We start from the raw sequence: 15,058 nt of genomic DNA on the forward strand, positions 1-15,058 counted from the left end.
CTCCGGACAGCTGGTAAACTTTGCGTGATGTTCACATGCTGGGTTTGCTGTAAATAAACAATGACCATGTAGCAAACCGTTTTCATATGGCGAATTGTGAAACTTACAACCTGCCAGTACTGGTAAGACGCTTCACACTCAGCCTTTGGGCCCAAAATTGAAAACACTGAACATTGGCCTACATTTACAGGAATTAGAGCCGCATCAAATCCGGGAAGCGCTGCGCTGTAAGTCTTGTGACGGGAAATCCTGCGTGTTGTCGTGGTCGAGGTCACAAGCCCGTTCGGCGCAGGCGTCTTGCACACAATCATATTCAACCGCGCTCTGGGCTATGTCGTTCCAAAGGACGTGGACTCGGAGCTGTTTGACATAACTTTTGTGAGTGGCCGCCGAAGCCCTAGTTGTTTCTGCACGGCTGCGCACTTTGCTGTTGGCTTGAGGGTTTTGTCTACACCAAGGGCAACACAGCTTGCTCAGCCTCGAGCTGGCTGCTGCTGGCAGGCCCAGCTTCCTGCCCCGACGGGGTTCACCTTATGGCCTGCCTGCAGGTCAAGTGCGGTGACCCCGCCGTGGAAGCTCGAGTGGAGTCGCGCATTTCAGACTTCTGTGCCCAGGTGGGGGCCAGCCGCAGTACACTGCTGACAAGCACATACCGCTAGCCACAGCTGGGACCAACGCATGGGGCCCAGCGCGGGCGTTGCACGCTGTCCCCGTCGCTGTGCGGAGCTCACATCGTACCCTGCTCGTACCCCCAACCCGACACAGGTTGACAAGCGTCCCGCGGACCTTCACCAGCTACAGCTGTCATTCTATGAGACACGCAGGAAGCAGGCATGGTTCGGAATGCAGGTGCGCGCGCGCTAAAGCCGCTGACTGAGCGCGGCCTTACGGAGGGGCATGCGTTGAGGGCTGCAGGGGGCATGGACTGCATTTGCCGCCATGCTACGAAAGCAACAAGGGGGAGGTCGACATGGGCCGCCATGTGTCAGTGGGCGTTCACTGCAGTTCCGGCGCTCCTCGTGGATACACGCTAACGACTTGTTGCCTCTGATGCGGCCTGCTGCCGGTGCTGCACTTCTGATACAGGATGAGCGGCTCTACTGGGAAACGTGGTTAGTGCCGGTGGGGACCTGGAGCGATCTTGTTATGTGCCGCTGCACCGTGCTGGAAGATGCTTAAGACCAACTGCGCATGTACTTAGCCCGAGGGTTGGGCTGTAGCGTCCTGCTGCATCTAACAGCCGCAATACCATAGTGCCTGCTTGACGACGCGTACAAAATCCACAGGGTGTTGAGCGTCCTGGTGCTACAGCCGGATGTGGCGATGCAGACAGGGTCGGGGGGCGCTGCTACAACCAGTGCAGCAGGAGCGGCTGCCGGCGGCAGCGCCGCCTGGAATGCAGGGCTGCAGCAGCAGTCACAGCACGCGGCCGGAGCGGTGGCAGCGTCATCCGTACCAGGAGTGGCAGGAGCGCAAGGTGGTGAGTGCTTCTGTACTTCGGCCTTGGCCAGATATGCATCCAATGGTATCTTGCCGCGGTGTCCCCACAAAGCGATTGTATGCTGTCGTTCACGTTACTATGGCCAGACTTACGCCATTGTCGTTGGGGCGCATGGTCTGGTGGCACCGGGGCCGCACGAGCTGTAATGCCACGCCATGTAGCTGGCCCAAGCCCTGAACCGCCTGCTCGCGCCCTGCCTGTTCCATTCCCGGCCGCATCCTTTACGTAATCACGTGCTTTGCTGACGTGGCCATGCAGCCCGGGCGTCGTCGCGCCAGGCGCGCATGCAGGCAGCGCTGGAGGAGCAGTTGGCATTCGTGGTGAGGTTCTGAGGTTTTAGGGGCTGGGGTGTGGTCAGACGTGCGGCGCAGGGCTGCTGGAGCTCAGGCGTCGGGCATAATCGGTTCGGTGCGGTGCGGTGCGACACTTGTGCGCTTAGGCAGGCACGTCTTGCGCAGCTGATCCCGGCACCATACCTGCACAAACACACCCACACACACGCACACGCGCACACGCACACAACACACACACGTATACGACCACGGCCTTTTCCCTCGCGACAGGTGCGTTGCGTCAACGACCGGCGCGACCACATACCGCCCGTGCTGTCGGCATCCGCTGTCACCTTCCCTTTCGACATAACCTTCAGCGGGTGGGTGGGATCTGTGGGTCAATGGCTTCTACGTTGTTGTGCCATGACATTTGGATGGTCGTTTCTTGTGCATGGGCTACCCGGTCCCCAGGGCGCGTAGGTAGCGCACAACCACACGTGCCTTGTGTGATCTGGGGCCTGGTATCCGGGCCCCCGGGGAATGGACACCCGTTACCCCCTACACCTGAAGCGTGCATTGTATGTTCATGGAAACCCCTCGCTTGTTGCCCCCGCACGCTCCCTCCCGCCAGGTCGTCTGCCCGCAGCTCCGCATCGGCCTCGCTGCAGGGCAGCCTGCAGGCAGTGGGAAAGATGCTGCTCAAAGCCACGCCGCCGCCCGTGCTCAGCTGAGCTATGGGGCTGCGGGGCTGGCCTGCGCTCATTTGTCCACGTGGGCAGAGCTGTAGCTGGGCAGAGGCCGGGACTCGAGCTGCTGGGTGCTGGCTGCAGCTGTCTTTGTGGAGCCTAGCCGCCGCTGGGACCAGGCCGGGACTCCGAAACGAAGCCAAAGCTTACGCGGTGTGAATCCAAGACCCAGTGGCTGATTAGGTAAAGCACGTTGTGGGATTGTGTAGCATGCAGAAGCATGCCAGGAAAAAATGGTGTCGGTTGCTGTAAAGGTTGTGCGCTCTGAACCAGGCGAGAGTGAGTCTCGTGGAGGCTAAGCGCGAGGGGCTGAATCAGGAGCGAGGTGGAGAGAATGAATTTCGGCGGGTGGTAGCGGCGGCTTGTGGCAGTGGCGGCTTTTGGCCGAGTGGTGGCAGTGGCAACGCTGCGCCAGTGGTGGCATACGGTATGCAGAGCGGAGGGAGTGGGCATTGCATGCACGAGCGATGCAGTGATGCGCCCATGATGTTGGCGGAATTGATGGAGGCAGGATGGGGAATACAAGAAGACGCTGACTGCCTCTGGTCGTGCAGGTGCACTGCCGTGCTGGGCGGTGTGCCTCTGCCAGCCTCCACCCCCTCTTGGCTGCTGGCGCTGTTTTTTATGTTGGTTGGCGGCAAGAGTGGTGGTAGATGATTGTGCCGCGGATTGACGTACGGGAGAAAGCTGGCACGGGCCAGGGTGTTGAGAGCTGGAACGGACGTGCAGGCACGCCACTTACTACGGGCGCTCGGTCTCATAGTTGGTGGGAGCACGTGCCGCTGTGCCGCCTGGCCATCTTAGCCCATCGCACCGGGGATTTAAGGCAGCACGAGCCCGGTGCCGGAATGCACAACCAATGAAGGGGGATGGGGCCGCCTCCGCTGGATGTAGCGTTAGGTTCAGGTGGTTGAACTTGCCTTTACGACGCCTGCTGACCGGTCGGGTCTATGGTATATCGCCCTCACTGCGCTCCACCGCTCGGCGCAGACTCTCCTGATCTAAGAAGGGGCTGCGCCGCGGCCTCCCCTCAGTGCGGCTGGTGTCACCCGGCCCGCTCCCGGCCTGACTGGACACGACGTGAAGCCCCCTGTCTGGTTCCGGAATGGCATTGAACCAGGCGTGTCCAATCACACAATCCATATACCGGTACACAACTCATTATGACGCGTGTCGCATATGAAATGCCCGCGGTCGGGAAACGTCGGAGGATTAGAATCTCCGACCGGCGAGTGATGCAGGGGTGCAATGCAGATACCATTAAGCGACATGGCTTGCAGTCTAGACGTTGCATACTCGGGAGGTGGGCCGCCTCCTGAGCTATGCGAATGTGCATTGAAAACTGCGCAGACCTCCCTTTTGACTTGAAAGAGTGCCAGGGAAGTGCACGTGTATCAAAAATTTGCAAAGTAACTTGGAGCTTTAGGTGGCGAGCTTGGTGTGAAGCCCGGCGTCCATTTTAGCGTGGGGGCGTGACCCCACACCACACCGGCGTGTGAAGTCTTACTGTAACCTGGGCTACTTCAACTTTGTGGAGGTTCCTTAAGACGGCTCGCGTGTACACGTGAGCTGGCGATTGGGACGTGGGAACGCCCGGTGGGGGGTTTCCGCTGCGGGCTGCATGGGACCAAACCGCAGGCTAGTAGTATGAGGCAGGGGTGGTCCGCTAGCAAGAGAACCAAAACAAAATTGATCTTCATATACACGCGTATATGTTTCCTGCGGTGTAGCGCTGCCCTCCGTAGCAATCGACGGTGTTGGCGAAAACGGTCTCAGCTTCAACCTATTCCGCCACGTCGCAGCGCTGTGCGATACAAAGCGCTAGATTGTACTAGAGCTATACAAACAAATTGTAAACCAGAGTAGGACGACTCAGCCGTCGAGAGTGCAATAGACAACAGACAACCCCAGGGCGGGCCTTGAGGGAAGAATGATAGCGCTTTCGGAGGCTGGTGTCGATGTTGCTGGAGCAAGCTCACACTCACACCAAAACGACGACGCTTCAACGAGCGGAGCGAGCCCCGCATGCGCGAATGCGGAGCGCTCTTCGCGCCAGCCCTCGCGGGGACGCACTTTCCAACTGTCGAATATTGTCAGTGCTGCAAGGAAGTCCTTTGAGCTGCAGCCGCGGCAAGAAGAGGTGAGGGGGCCAACCGCGGTGTGTGCGGGCGAGTGTCGGAGGTCTTGTCGGAGGCCGCTGCAAAGCTGCAACGGCGGGTGATCGTCACCGAAATCATAATATGGAGGCGGTATGAAGAGCCGACCGTGCCCTAAGCACAGGGCCCTGTGGGTGATAAGCGTGGGTAGTGTGAACAGTCAGACGCTCGCTGAGACGGGGCAATTATTTGATTGAGTTTTATTATAACACGAAACATCAGTACAGATTGCCATCGCGAACACATATTCACGCCTGAAATCCGCTGAGCGGGGAACTTACCTGTGGCACGCGTGCCCGACCACAGCCCGTTCGAGTGCCCGCGGGCATTGCCGACGATGGCTTGGGTGCCATCTGCCATAGGTTGCGTGTTCTATGCGCTCAGATGACAGGATCTTGCGTTGGTGTGACGACGCAGCGCACTACCCATCACATGCTTTGCAGGGAGCGAAAAGGGAGGCGGACCCGCCCCCAACCATGAAGCGGTACTACACACAGGCCCTGTGGTTGGACCATCAAGCCGGCATGCATGTTGCCCAGTGAGTCCTTCCAAATGCTGTTGTGCCATGGATTTAGTGTGCAGCTGACAGGTGGGTAGGTCCCACGTGGTCAGCGGTGGACGCACGGCCCTGCACGGCCACGCCAGGCAACGCAACACCCGGCAACGCCAGCCGTGAACAGATACGCACGTTCAACACAACCAACACACGTGTTGCTTTCAGTCAGAGTATGGCGCTGGTCTTGTCGTGGGTCTTGTCAGCCAATTCGGCGCTGTGCTTGCCGCAAACCACTGCGCCTCATACCGTTGACGATGTGCTCGCAGTGCACCGCCGGCCACGATGATGGACCCTCCGCTGCCGCCAGAGAGTGAGGAGGACGAGCACGAATACGTGGAGCACGTTGACGTCAAGGTGAGCACGCGTCAATGGGGCCTGATTGGCCCTGATCCCTGATTGGAGAGCCGGCAGCGGCGGTTGCGCCGGTAGTTGTCAGGTGGTACGCCCCGGTATCATTTCCGAGAGCATCAAACGAGAGCAAGCGTCCTTGCGATACACACATTCCTGTCATAACCGTGTGGCTACCTTGATAAGCAGTTACCTTGAAGCTGAATGACTTCATGACACAATTTCCACTAAACCACTAGAGTAGCAGGCTGCATTGGTGAAAGTTGTATAGCTTACGCAGCTAGGATGGCAGATGACGAGCTGGAATCGGTGCCGTCCGTTATGTGGCCTCCAGCCGGAGCGAAGCATGCGGAGAAAGAGAAGGCACGGGACACAACGTTAGCAGCATGGGACGTCAGCTCTCCGGACCTAGATGTGTATGTATCCTCGGCTAGCCTGGCCCCGAAGGTGCGGGGGACGCGGCGGCCTCGCAATTTCCCAGCGGGGGACGCTCGGTGACTTGGCGCGGGCTCAAAGACGCGAATCACGGTATTCAAGCACGTGCTCAATCTGCTACGTGGCCCGCGTGCGACCGAATCATCGTCTCTTGGCACGTCCTAACCGAGGGCGCCTTCGCCAGACATCCAGACATCGTCTCTCCCCCCGGTCACCAGTGCCCATTCCTCGTCGTGTCCCCTCACCGCCCCCAAAACGCAGGCCATCAGCCTGGAGGGTCTGCGCCTGTTCATCAAGCAGCACAACATCTCGCCGACCATGACCACGGCGCAAGTGGTGCGCTCCATCGTCATCCCCGCCACCATGGGCCGCCAGGGCACGGAGGCGCTTATCGACTGCGACGCGTGGAGCCGCTTCATGCTTCCATCCATGGACTCGGCGGAAGCGGCCACCGCGCGCAAGGTGCGCGCACGCATGCAGACCAGCACCTATTTTATGCACGGCTGCAGTTAGCAAACTGGCGCTTCGCACAAGGAGGTACAGCGCGCTTCTTCGGGGGAGGCGCAGTTCAGGGCCTGGAAGAGTGTGCAAATGCGCTAACAACAGCAGCTTCTGGCAGCCGACACTCCCAACAGCCTCTGCTAAGCGACCTTGACTCACCATCCCTAACGCCACCGCGCAGGCTGCGGGCCAGCTGCCGGCCTACACGCGCATGCCGCGCACGCGGCCCATCACGGGGCTCAAGCGCCGCGCGCCCTACTATTACGTGGTGCACGCCTGGAGCCGGCCCTTTCTGGAGACCGTGGGCATGATTGAAGCGCACTTCAAGGGGTGCGTGTGGGCTGGTTCAAGAACGCCAGAGTCTCAACGCGTTGAACGCCAAGAGCGTGATCCCACACTGCCGTATCGTCCTTCACTTACTCCCAGGCCCCCCCACAAGATGTCCCTGCACCCTCCCTCTCCACCTGCCACCATCTCCACCACGCACACAGGCGGCCGGCGGAGCACACGTACGTGTGGCTGGACATGTTTGCGGTGCCGCAGGTGTCGCCCGACCACAGCGGGTTCCTGCACGAGGTGGGGACTGGGGGCGGTGCTGCTGGCGGTGCTGCTGGCTGCTGGATATGAAGTTCGTTAGAGGGCTAATGCAAGTGATGCAGTTTGTGGATTCAACTGGATATTCACGTGTGCGTGCCACCAGTAATGCGCCTTCCAACCTTGGGTTCACCACCACAGATCCAGCGCGCCATTTGGTACGCAACCAGCACGCTAGCGTGCATCGACACGGCCGGCACCATCCTGGGCCGGCTGTGGTGCTGCTACGAGATGTTCTACACGCTCATCTCCAAGCAGTGCGCACACGTGAGTGCGTACACGGGAATGGCAGCTTGGGAATGGGGCCGTGGCTCCAGGCGCTCAGTATTGCAAGGCACACCTGCCGCGCCAGAAGCCCACGGCAATGCCAATGTCAGTAACTCCGTGCACCTGCAGGCGCTGATCGCGCTCACGCCCGTGCCGCTGAGCGCCACCCAGCGCACAGCGTTGTACCGCAAGATCGACAGCGCCAAGGCGCAATGCAGCGTGAAGGAGGACAAGAAGAAGCTCAAGGAGCACGTGGAGGGATACACGCGGTGGGTGTGGGTGTACCCGGTTGAAGGATGGCAGGAGTCAGGGTGGGCTGGGCGAGTGTGCGAGGCGCAGACGCCGTCAATCCGGAAACTGGTTTGACCATGCGGCAATTCGGACTGCTGACTACCTCACCCCTGTCACTGACGGTGGTGTGCCCGCTCGGCTCCGTGCGTTTTCCCCAAACAGGCGCGGCTTCCCCGCCATCAACAACTACCTGCGCAGCGGCCTGCTGCTGCCGCCCTTCGACCACGAGGCCGTGTACCTGCCGGTGCGTGGGCGGCAGATGTGTGACGCGTGCGCGAATGTGCTGGGGAAGCACGCCTGATTTGTACACGTATGGGCGCGCGTGTATGCGATGAACAAAGGAAGTCCCGGGACTGGCAGCAGCATCCGGTCAAGGACAGGCTTGGTGTGAGGGCCCAGTTGTTAACTGGTAACATGCCAGTGATGCCACTGCAGGCTAACCCAAATTCTTTAGGAAAGGCCCTAACTGACTCGAGGACGCCACGTGCGTAAACTCCTTGCTTCCGCAGCAAGCCGCGTTCGAGAAGACGGAGGTGGGGTTATGCTTCTGCCTGCCGTTCCTGTCGGAGCCGTCCAAGCCGCCATCGCCGCCGCCGCCGCCCGAGCATGTGGCGCACGTGCCAATCGTGCCCGAGCCGTCCGTGCGCAAGGGCATGGCCGGCTGCGGCGCCGGGACTAACGGCGCGCACGCCCTGGCGTTCACTGAGGCGCCGCTGCGGCTGGTGCTGGGCGCCTGCAACATCCCACACCCACAGAAGGTGAGCCCCTGCGGCAAGAGGATGTTCTGCAGGGCCCTCATCGGTGGCAATTCACTTGGGGAAGGCGCCTAAACTAGCTTTTTGTAAGGCGGCGATAAACAACGTCAAGCAACACATACCGTAACGCAACGGTGTCCTTTTGGTCCGGCCGCAGACCAAGACGGGCGGCGAGGATGCGTACTTCCTGTCGGCGGCGGGGCGCGGCGCCATGGGGGTGGCAGACGGCGTGGGCAGCTGGAGCGCCGACGACGGCGTGGACCCTGCCAACTACAGCCGCGACCTCATGCGCGCGGCCGCCTACAGCATCGAGGCCTCGGGCGCCAAAGTGTGCGCGCGCCTGGCACTGGCGGACGCGCACCTGACGGTCAAGCACGCGGGCAGCAGCACCAGCATGGTGGCGCTGCTGCCGCCCGACAGCAATGTGCTGCAGGTGTGGACAGCTTGGTTTAATGCTTAGGGGCTTGGCCGAAAGAGTGCAGGCGTACATTCCACGCTTGCCAGTTTTTAGGAAGCATCCGGCGTTAGCGTCCGTCGATTGCCGGTTGCTTACCTTTGGGCGGACTGCTGTACGCAGGTGATCAACTTGGGCGACAGCGGTCTGCGCCTGATCCGCAACGGGCGGCTAGCGATGGCCACGCGGCCGCAGGCGCACGCGCACAACATGCCCTACCAGCTCGCCTGCCCCGACGAGCCGGTGTGCGACACAGACTGCACCGTGCAGGTGAGGCCGCGGTCGCAAGTGCCCTTTCGGCCACTCACAGTTTTTACCAATGCTGGCGAATGTTCAATTGCAGCACAATTCTTAACCTCAGTTGACATAAAAAAAAGTATCCAATTTACACAGGGCGACCTGTACAACATCCACCTGGAGGCGGGTGACATCCTGATCATGGCCACTGACGGCCTGTTCGACAACCTGTGGCCCGAGGCCATGTTGGAGATCGTGGACAAGGTGTGTGCCGTGTGTATCAAGAACACACGTGTGTCGTGTGCGTCATGTGTGGTGTGTCATGTGTCGGCATTGAATGCAAGTCGCAGCATGCCGCATCCCGGTACTGTGCTTGCATGTTATGCCGTGGCAAGGTGTGCAAGTGGGTTGCGAAGGAGGCCTTGTTATCCCGCCGGACAGCACACTGAGCACTTGTCCCTGTCCCCTGCATCCATGTTTGCGTGCTATCCCTCAGATCATGAGCTCACCGCTGGATGACGAGGATCTGACCCCAGGTGGGATGGCCGAGGACGCGGCCGCCTGCTGCATGGTTAGCCCAACGTCACCCAACCTCAAGGCTCTTACCGGCGCCAAGCCCGGCGCCGATGGCCGCGCGCCCGTGATCAGCCCCACCGTCACCATCACCACCACGGGCCAGACGCCGAGCGGCAAGCAGCCGAGCCGGCTAGGCCTGTCAAACTCACACTGCGGCTCGGGTTCCAGTTCGGACGCCGTGACGGACACGGACGCCGAGGTGACCGCCACCGACACGGACATGACCGCCACCACCACCGCGGGCGCCGCAACACTCACGGCGGCGCACGCAGCCGTGCACGCCACGCTCAGCACGGAACCACACGGCATCGTGTCGGGCGCCTCGGCCTTCGCCTCGCCGTCCAAGCGTGGGCAGCTGTCCTTGTTGGGCAGCGGCCGCATCGGGCCGCTGCCCAACGAGGAGAACGACGGCACCGGCAAGCACGCACCCGTGGCGGGTGACGAGGGAGAGGTGAGCCACACACAGCCACACCCGTGTCGCGACTGATATGCGGCTGCTGCATGCGCCCTGGGCTTGCATCCTTGGACCATAGTTCTGCAGATTGGGAAATTGGGTGGCAGGCGGAACGACAGTGCTGCCGCATTCTTAGTGCTTTACATTGCTGGGCTGCTCCATCTATTTGCAGACGGTCCGTGCCGACGCGTCCACCAACCCGCTGCCTCCCACCGTGGAGAGCGCACGGGCCGCGCACATCGCTCGCGCTCTGGCGCGCACTGCCGCTGCGAACATGCTCCGCCGCGACCTTCGCACACCCTTCGCAGTGGAGCTCTCGAAGCAGCCCCACGTAAGCCACCGCTGAGACATGCAACACGTGCATCGGCTTGCTTAGCTGCCTGTGCTCGGCGTTATGGTCTCCGCACCGCACCCGCCCTTGCTCCTGTCAGCCTTCCCCCAGTCAACCTGCCATCACTCGCCGCGACCTCGCTGACCATGCACCCGCTCTCCATCCGTTTTCTTTTTGCATATACACAGGCGTCGGCGGAATTCCGTGCCAACCCCCGTGGCGGCAAGCCCGACGACACCACCGTGTTGGTGGCGGTGGTGGTGGAGTCGGACGTGCAGTCGCTGGCGGCAGTGCAACAGGCGTGCTACCGGGCCTATCTGACAGTGAACAACATCGACACCGCCAGTCGGCCAATTGGCAGCAACTCTGTGCTGCCGCGCGTGTCGATGCGCAACGGCGTGGCTTAATGCACGCCGTCCACCGTGGCGACTGCCGGCCGCGGTTGTACAACCTATAAAAGAGTTTCCTTGCGCGCTGCTGAGCGGCGGTTGCTGTTAAGGTGTTGCGTGTCGGTTGGACTGCAGGACGTTTGCAGACTAATGTGCGTGCGGGTTGCATGCGCAGGCCTACGCCGCTGCCGCGTGTGAGCGTCTTTGGCGGGAGGGATAAGTTTGTCTCTCTTACTGCTGGTAGGCTGGATAGACGCTTGCATGCGGAGACGGAAGAAGGAAGCAGGTATGCTCGGCTGGGGTCCATAAAGGCAGTTTCCTTGGGTGCCGTGGACGTACGCTGATGTGCTGGCAGACTAAGAGGGTTGAGGGGAAGCTAGGAGCGCAGTCAGTGGGCATGAAGTTTTGCTTCAGCACGTAAGGCATTCAGATGTATGATGACATGCACAGCTCACCCACCGCCTGGGTACTGATCTTTGACAGCGCGTGAAGCACTGAACCTGCATGTCTCGTTGTTTGTTTTGTTTTGTGTACGCCACGTTGGCGAGAGCCACGGATGGCCCTAATACACCATGGGGGCATGTCGCACCCGTGGAGGGCACTGTATCCGTCTGTCTGCATCAGTTTGTTGCGGTTTGGTTGGTTTGAGGTTTGTCACTGGCGTCTGGGCCGGCACGCAAGCACAGTAATTAATTCGTCAGGCGCCGCGCTGGGCATAGAACGTGAAGTCGTTAGCTTGACTTGAACGCGTGAAGTGCAATCAGGGAGTGCGCCACGAATTGTGAAGCAGTTAAAACGGCACTTGAATTGCAGCGTTTCGCGAGTGTGTGTATACGTGTGCAGAAGTGTGACGGCTGGCCATGCAGAGCTGCATGGGAGCCGTTGAATGACACCCGCATTTGGTTAGGAGTCAATAACAAGAGCGGGCAAACAGCGAGATGAAGGCAAGAGGGCACTAATATGCATGACTGCATGTAAGTTTGGCGCCCAGGTAGAGCAGGCGTACACATGTAATGCAATAAGCGTGGCTCGTGGACCAAACACATTGTTGCTTCGTGGGAAAACGTGGCAATGGTGAGAGAGCCTCGACTGCCCTCGGTCTGCTGGACACCGTCCGCTGGCGAAGGCGGACTGTAGCACAGTCACGGCACGAGTCAAGGATATCTTCTTCGGGCCTGTGCTACATGCATTCAGCGCTGTGCCTAAGCCAGATGCGCGTGACAGCCTTGGCGCTGGACTCTGTGCAGCATCCCTGTGTTCCGTGGTGTGACACGCATCAGAGTTCAGAGTACACGGTGTGCGGCCTGGAGGGCATTCATGCAAACATGCCATTCGAGTTCTAGGATCCTCCAGCGGCCTCAGATGCACTGTAGCAGTATCCTATCCCACACCCGACAAGTGTTCCCCGGTCACGGGAAAAGGAGCTGAGCCCCTCCACAGTCTGAGGCCGAACAACCTCATCACCCGGACATAGCCGGGTTCCCACAGGCACATAGCCAAACCAGGTGCCTAGCAATCGCGATGCCTCAGCAGAGCCAACTGCAGCCAGGCGCAGCGCAGTTGTCAACAGCCGTTCTTGTCATGCCGCTACGTATGCCCTGACAGCCTCACCGCGGACCGCTACCTAGACACCAGCCGGCTTCTCAGCCTGCGCGCTTGCGCCGCTCTTGGGCGGCGCTGCGCTCTCCTCCTCCACGTGGCCTTTCCCGCCCCCTCCGCTACCAAGATGCGCGCACGCGCCCCCGCTGCTGCTGCCGCCGCCGCCAGTCTGCAGCGATGCAGGTCGCTTGTGCCCGAGCAGCATCTCCACCAGCGCGTCAACGGACGTGAAGCGGGAGACTGCTTGTTTCAAAGGACGTTAAGGAGAGGCATCGTGCGCATTGCGTTTCTATAAAGCATCTCCGATAAGTTAAGGCCCAGCCCTACCCAGCCCTGTCTCGAACAGGGATAGCAGGCAATGACAACTGGCCGGAACACTGGGCGTGTTGGTGACTTACCAGCGCCACCGCCGTGCCCCTCATCCCGTCTGAATCTTGGGGCGTTCCGCCCACATGCAGGCCCTTCACGATTTATCGCGCCACAGTGGTTCCCATACCCCACCCGTGGCTTTGCAACTCGACTTCCTGGTGTCAGTACCTGCTTGCTCTGCGGATTTACATCCAGCGGCCTTTCCCCAATGGCCCTTGCGGCCCGCTCTTGACTGTAAAGCGTCAACGTATGCATGTCGACGCTAAAGCAGCAATGCATCAAAGATTGGTACGCGCTACGCAGCGTGCACCCTGGGCGTGGTGGGGTGGGGTGGGTTCGTATGCCCTGTTTGCTGAGCACACAGCCCAGCCCTTGCTGCGGTGCATCACCTTGCACATGGCCCATCGACGCAATTCAACCGGGCCTGCGCTATCTCCCCGGTCCCTCACTACAAATACAATCTGGGCTGCCTTGGGTAGGCATTGCCCCAGACACGCGCCGCGTCGCAGCACCACCAACGCAGTCCTCCCGCACAGTACGGAACATCAATACCACACACCGCACGCTGCATGGCAAACCCCAGCCAGTGCGGCGGCCTCTGCCAGCTACCAACGCGCCTGTAGAAAGCAGCCCTTCTTGCTAAGCCTCCTCTTGCTGCTGTCCTCATCCGGTCATCTGCTCCAGTCACACGCCTTTTCGGTGAATAGTCAGCGCTCATCCCCTCGAGATTGAACTGCCCCAAAGCAGCTCAGTTGGCGTCAGCGCCCTGAAGTCATGTCGCCATCATCGTCCACTTGCCGCTGCCTCTGTCGCTTACTGGCTGGTCATCAGCTGCATGTCCAGCAGCTCATCCTGCATAGCGGACACAGGCGCAGATGCAGTTCGTGTGTCAGAACGGGTTTGCAACGACATATCTGTTCACGTAGAATGCCCAGAGCGCCTCCCAGACCCCAACGCCTAGCAGCTTCTCCAGCCTCCGCACCTCGGAAATGGTCTTGACCTGGCAGTCGGACTTGGGCACGGCCACGCACAGCAGCGTGTAGCCCTTCTCCGCCACGTCATCAGACAGCATGGAGCCAGACGCATCCACAGTGCCCGAAACCTGCCGGTGGCGGACGGCGCAACGTGGTCGTGAAGGGGTTAGTCAGCACTTGTTGACCAACCGGCATGTATGAGGCGCAACAGCTGCTTGGGCTTAATCAGCGAGGATCGGTCTGTTGCTGGGTGTTGTGTGCTGGTGCCCTAGCGGCGTGGTTGCCAGGAGTCTGCAGCACATGCAGCCACTAGTCCAGCCAGCATGTCGCAGCACATCTAGACCCGTTCACAAATGCGGCCAGAGCACTTGTCCACCACCTGTGCCACCCTCATTATCGGTAAGTGTCGGCCCTCTCACCAGCTTGGCAGGGCAGGTCATGCACACGCCCAGCTTGCAGTCGTGGGGGAGGTCCAGACCCTTGTCCAGGGCCACGCTTAGGATGGACTCGCCCTCAGGCACGGCCAGATCCACCTGCTTGCCTTCATGCGTCAGGCTGATCTGCGGGGAGGCGAGAATGGAAAATAGACGAGGGAAGGGGGTTTACTTGACCGGTGGGGCCGGGCGTGTGCGTGGCCTGCGTGGCACAGCGTCGCGGAACAGACAGGCTGCAAGCAGCAAGGAAGGCAAGGCCAGTGCGAGCGCAAATCACAGCAATCTGGGTCCCAGCTACGCAATGCAGTTGCAAGGCTGCATCGCTAGAGCGCAGAAGCAGCCAGCGACCTCTGCGCGCGCAACCAGGCATCGGTCGCGCTTCTGGGTGTGGGCCGCAACGGCTTATCCGCGTATGCAGGAAGGCGCTGAACTCATGTGAAATATCTACAAGTTGCCTAGCCTGCTAAAATCCTTCAAATTGTGGCCGCACTCGCCTTGTAAGTGGTGCGCGTCGCCATAACGCGGACGCTGCGACGGCTGCTGAAGACGTTCGCGCGGCAAGTGCGGGTGGTGCACACGGAGGCAGACATCGTGCTCAGCGGGGTCCGGTGCTCTTCAGGCGAGAATTGGAAATGGAAGCTTGTCGGTGGAAGGTAGATTTCCTAGATCTTTTGAGGTATGTGATATTGCTTGTAGAAATAGAGTCAACTTTACGTCGTGCAGCCTGTGATACGGGTTGATTGGGAATGGGCAGCTGAACCGTGATGGTGCGGTACGTCCGGGCTGCTCGTGAAAGGCGCCATAATATATTGACAGACA

At 60.3% G+C, this 15,058-nt stretch overlaps 4 protein-coding genes across 5 annotated transcripts; 2 read left to right on the forward strand and 2 right to left on the reverse strand.

Moving 5' to 3' along the window:
* Positions 1-40: 40 nt before the first annotated feature.
* Positions 41-3,489, forward strand: CHLRE_07g334700v5 (uncharacterized protein). Its single transcript, XM_001700107.2, has 10 exons — positions 41-122; positions 191-227; positions 293-378; positions 549-614; positions 766-849; positions 1,087-1,112; positions 1,287-1,480; positions 1,760-1,821; positions 2,065-2,153; positions 2,405-3,489. Exons 1-10 carry the CDS (start codon positions 87-89, stop codon positions 2,502-2,504), a joined length of 780 nt encoding a protein of 259 aa, XP_001700159.1. The 5' UTR covers positions 41-86; the 3' UTR covers positions 2,505-3,489.
* Positions 3,490-3,700: 211 nt separating this feature from the next.
* Positions 3,701-12,212, forward strand: CHLRE_07g334750v5 (uncharacterized protein). Its single transcript, XM_043064246.1, has 16 exons — positions 3,701-4,659; positions 5,119-5,213; positions 5,498-5,585; positions 6,276-6,476; positions 6,697-6,845; positions 7,007-7,091; positions 7,251-7,376; positions 7,506-7,645; positions 7,830-7,911; positions 8,177-8,425; positions 8,580-8,855; positions 9,000-9,146; positions 9,270-9,377; positions 9,610-10,140; positions 10,316-10,474; positions 10,663-12,212. Exons 1-16 carry the CDS (start codon positions 4,450-4,452, stop codon positions 10,879-10,881), a joined length of 2,865 nt encoding a protein of 954 aa, XP_042922814.1. The 5' UTR covers positions 3,701-4,449; the 3' UTR covers positions 10,882-12,212.
* On the reverse strand, positions 12,195-12,890 carry CHLRE_07g334776v5 (uncharacterized protein). The gene has a single exon (XM_043064247.1). The coding sequence runs from the start codon at positions 12,665-12,667 to the stop codon at positions 12,488-12,490; it is 180 nt and encodes a 59-aa protein (XP_042922816.1). The 5' UTR covers positions 12,668-12,890; the 3' UTR covers positions 12,195-12,487.
* CHLRE_07g334800v5 (uncharacterized protein) lies at positions 12,235-14,922 on the reverse strand. 2 transcript variants are annotated; one of them, XM_043064248.1, is made up of 4 exons: positions 14,734-14,922; positions 14,225-14,365; positions 13,814-13,933; positions 12,235-13,683 (listed from the first exon to the last, which is right to left on the reverse strand). In XM_043064248.1, the coding sequence occupies exons 1-4, from the start codon at positions 14,827-14,829 to the stop codon at positions 13,645-13,647; spliced, it is 396 nt and encodes a 131-aa protein (XP_042922815.1). In that variant the 5' UTR covers positions 14,830-14,922; the 3' UTR covers positions 12,235-13,644. The 2 variants fall into 2 exon arrangements, with proteins under 2 accessions (XP_042922815.1, XP_001700106.1); XM_001700054.2 differs by having other exon boundaries at positions 13,005-13,683.
* Positions 14,923-15,058: the final 136 nt, after the last annotated feature.

The sequence above is a fragment of the Chlamydomonas reinhardtii genome, chromosome 7 (assembly GCF_000002595.2).
Source record: "Chlamydomonas reinhardtii strain CC-503 cw92 mt+ chromosome 7, whole genome shotgun sequence".
NCBI lineage: Eukaryota > Viridiplantae > Chlorophyta > Chlorophyceae > Chlamydomonadales > Chlamydomonadaceae > Chlamydomonas > Chlamydomonas reinhardtii.

Excerpts from the sequence above, each read along its gene's own strand:
- CHLRE_07g334700v5 (XM_001700107.2), top strand. The coding sequence starts at position 87 with ATGGCGAATTGTGAAACTTACAACCTGCCAGTACTG. Across the intron at positions 615-765 it reads TTTCAGACTTCTGTGCCCAG|GTTGACAAGCGTCCCGCGGA; the intron begins GTGGGGGCCAGC and ends AACCCGACACAG. Across the intron at positions 1,822-2,064 it reads AGGAGCAGTTGGCATTCGTG|GTGCGTTGCGTCAACGACCG; the intron begins GTGAGGTTCTGA and ends CCCTCGCGACAG.
- CHLRE_07g334750v5 (XM_043064246.1), top strand. The coding sequence starts at position 4,450 with ATGATAGCGCTTTCGGAGGCTGGTGTCGATGTTGCTGGAGCAAGCTCA. Across the intron at positions 8,426-8,579 it reads ACATCCCACACCCACAGAAG|ACCAAGACGGGCGGCGAGGA; the intron begins GTGAGCCCCTGC and ends GTCCGGCCGCAG. Across the intron at positions 10,475-10,662 it reads AGCTCTCGAAGCAGCCCCAC|GCGTCGGCGGAATTCCGTGC; the intron begins GTAAGCCACCGC and ends GCATATACACAG.
- CHLRE_07g334776v5 (XM_043064247.1), bottom strand. The coding sequence starts at position 12,667 with ATGCTGCTCGGGCACAAGCGACCTGCATCGCTGCAGACTGGCGGCGGC.
- CHLRE_07g334800v5 (XM_043064248.1), bottom strand. The coding sequence starts at position 14,829 with ATGTCTGCCTCCGTGTGCACCACCCGCACTTGCCGCGCGAACGTCTTC. Across the intron at positions 13,934-14,224 it reads TGACCTGCCCTGCCAAGCTG|GTTTCGGGCACTGTGGATGC; the intron begins GTGAGAGGGCCG and ends CGCCACCGGCAG. Across the intron at positions 13,684-13,813 it reads AGGTCAAGACCATTTCCGAG|GATGAGCTGCTGGACATGCA; the intron begins GTGCGGAGGCTG and ends TCCGCTATGCAG.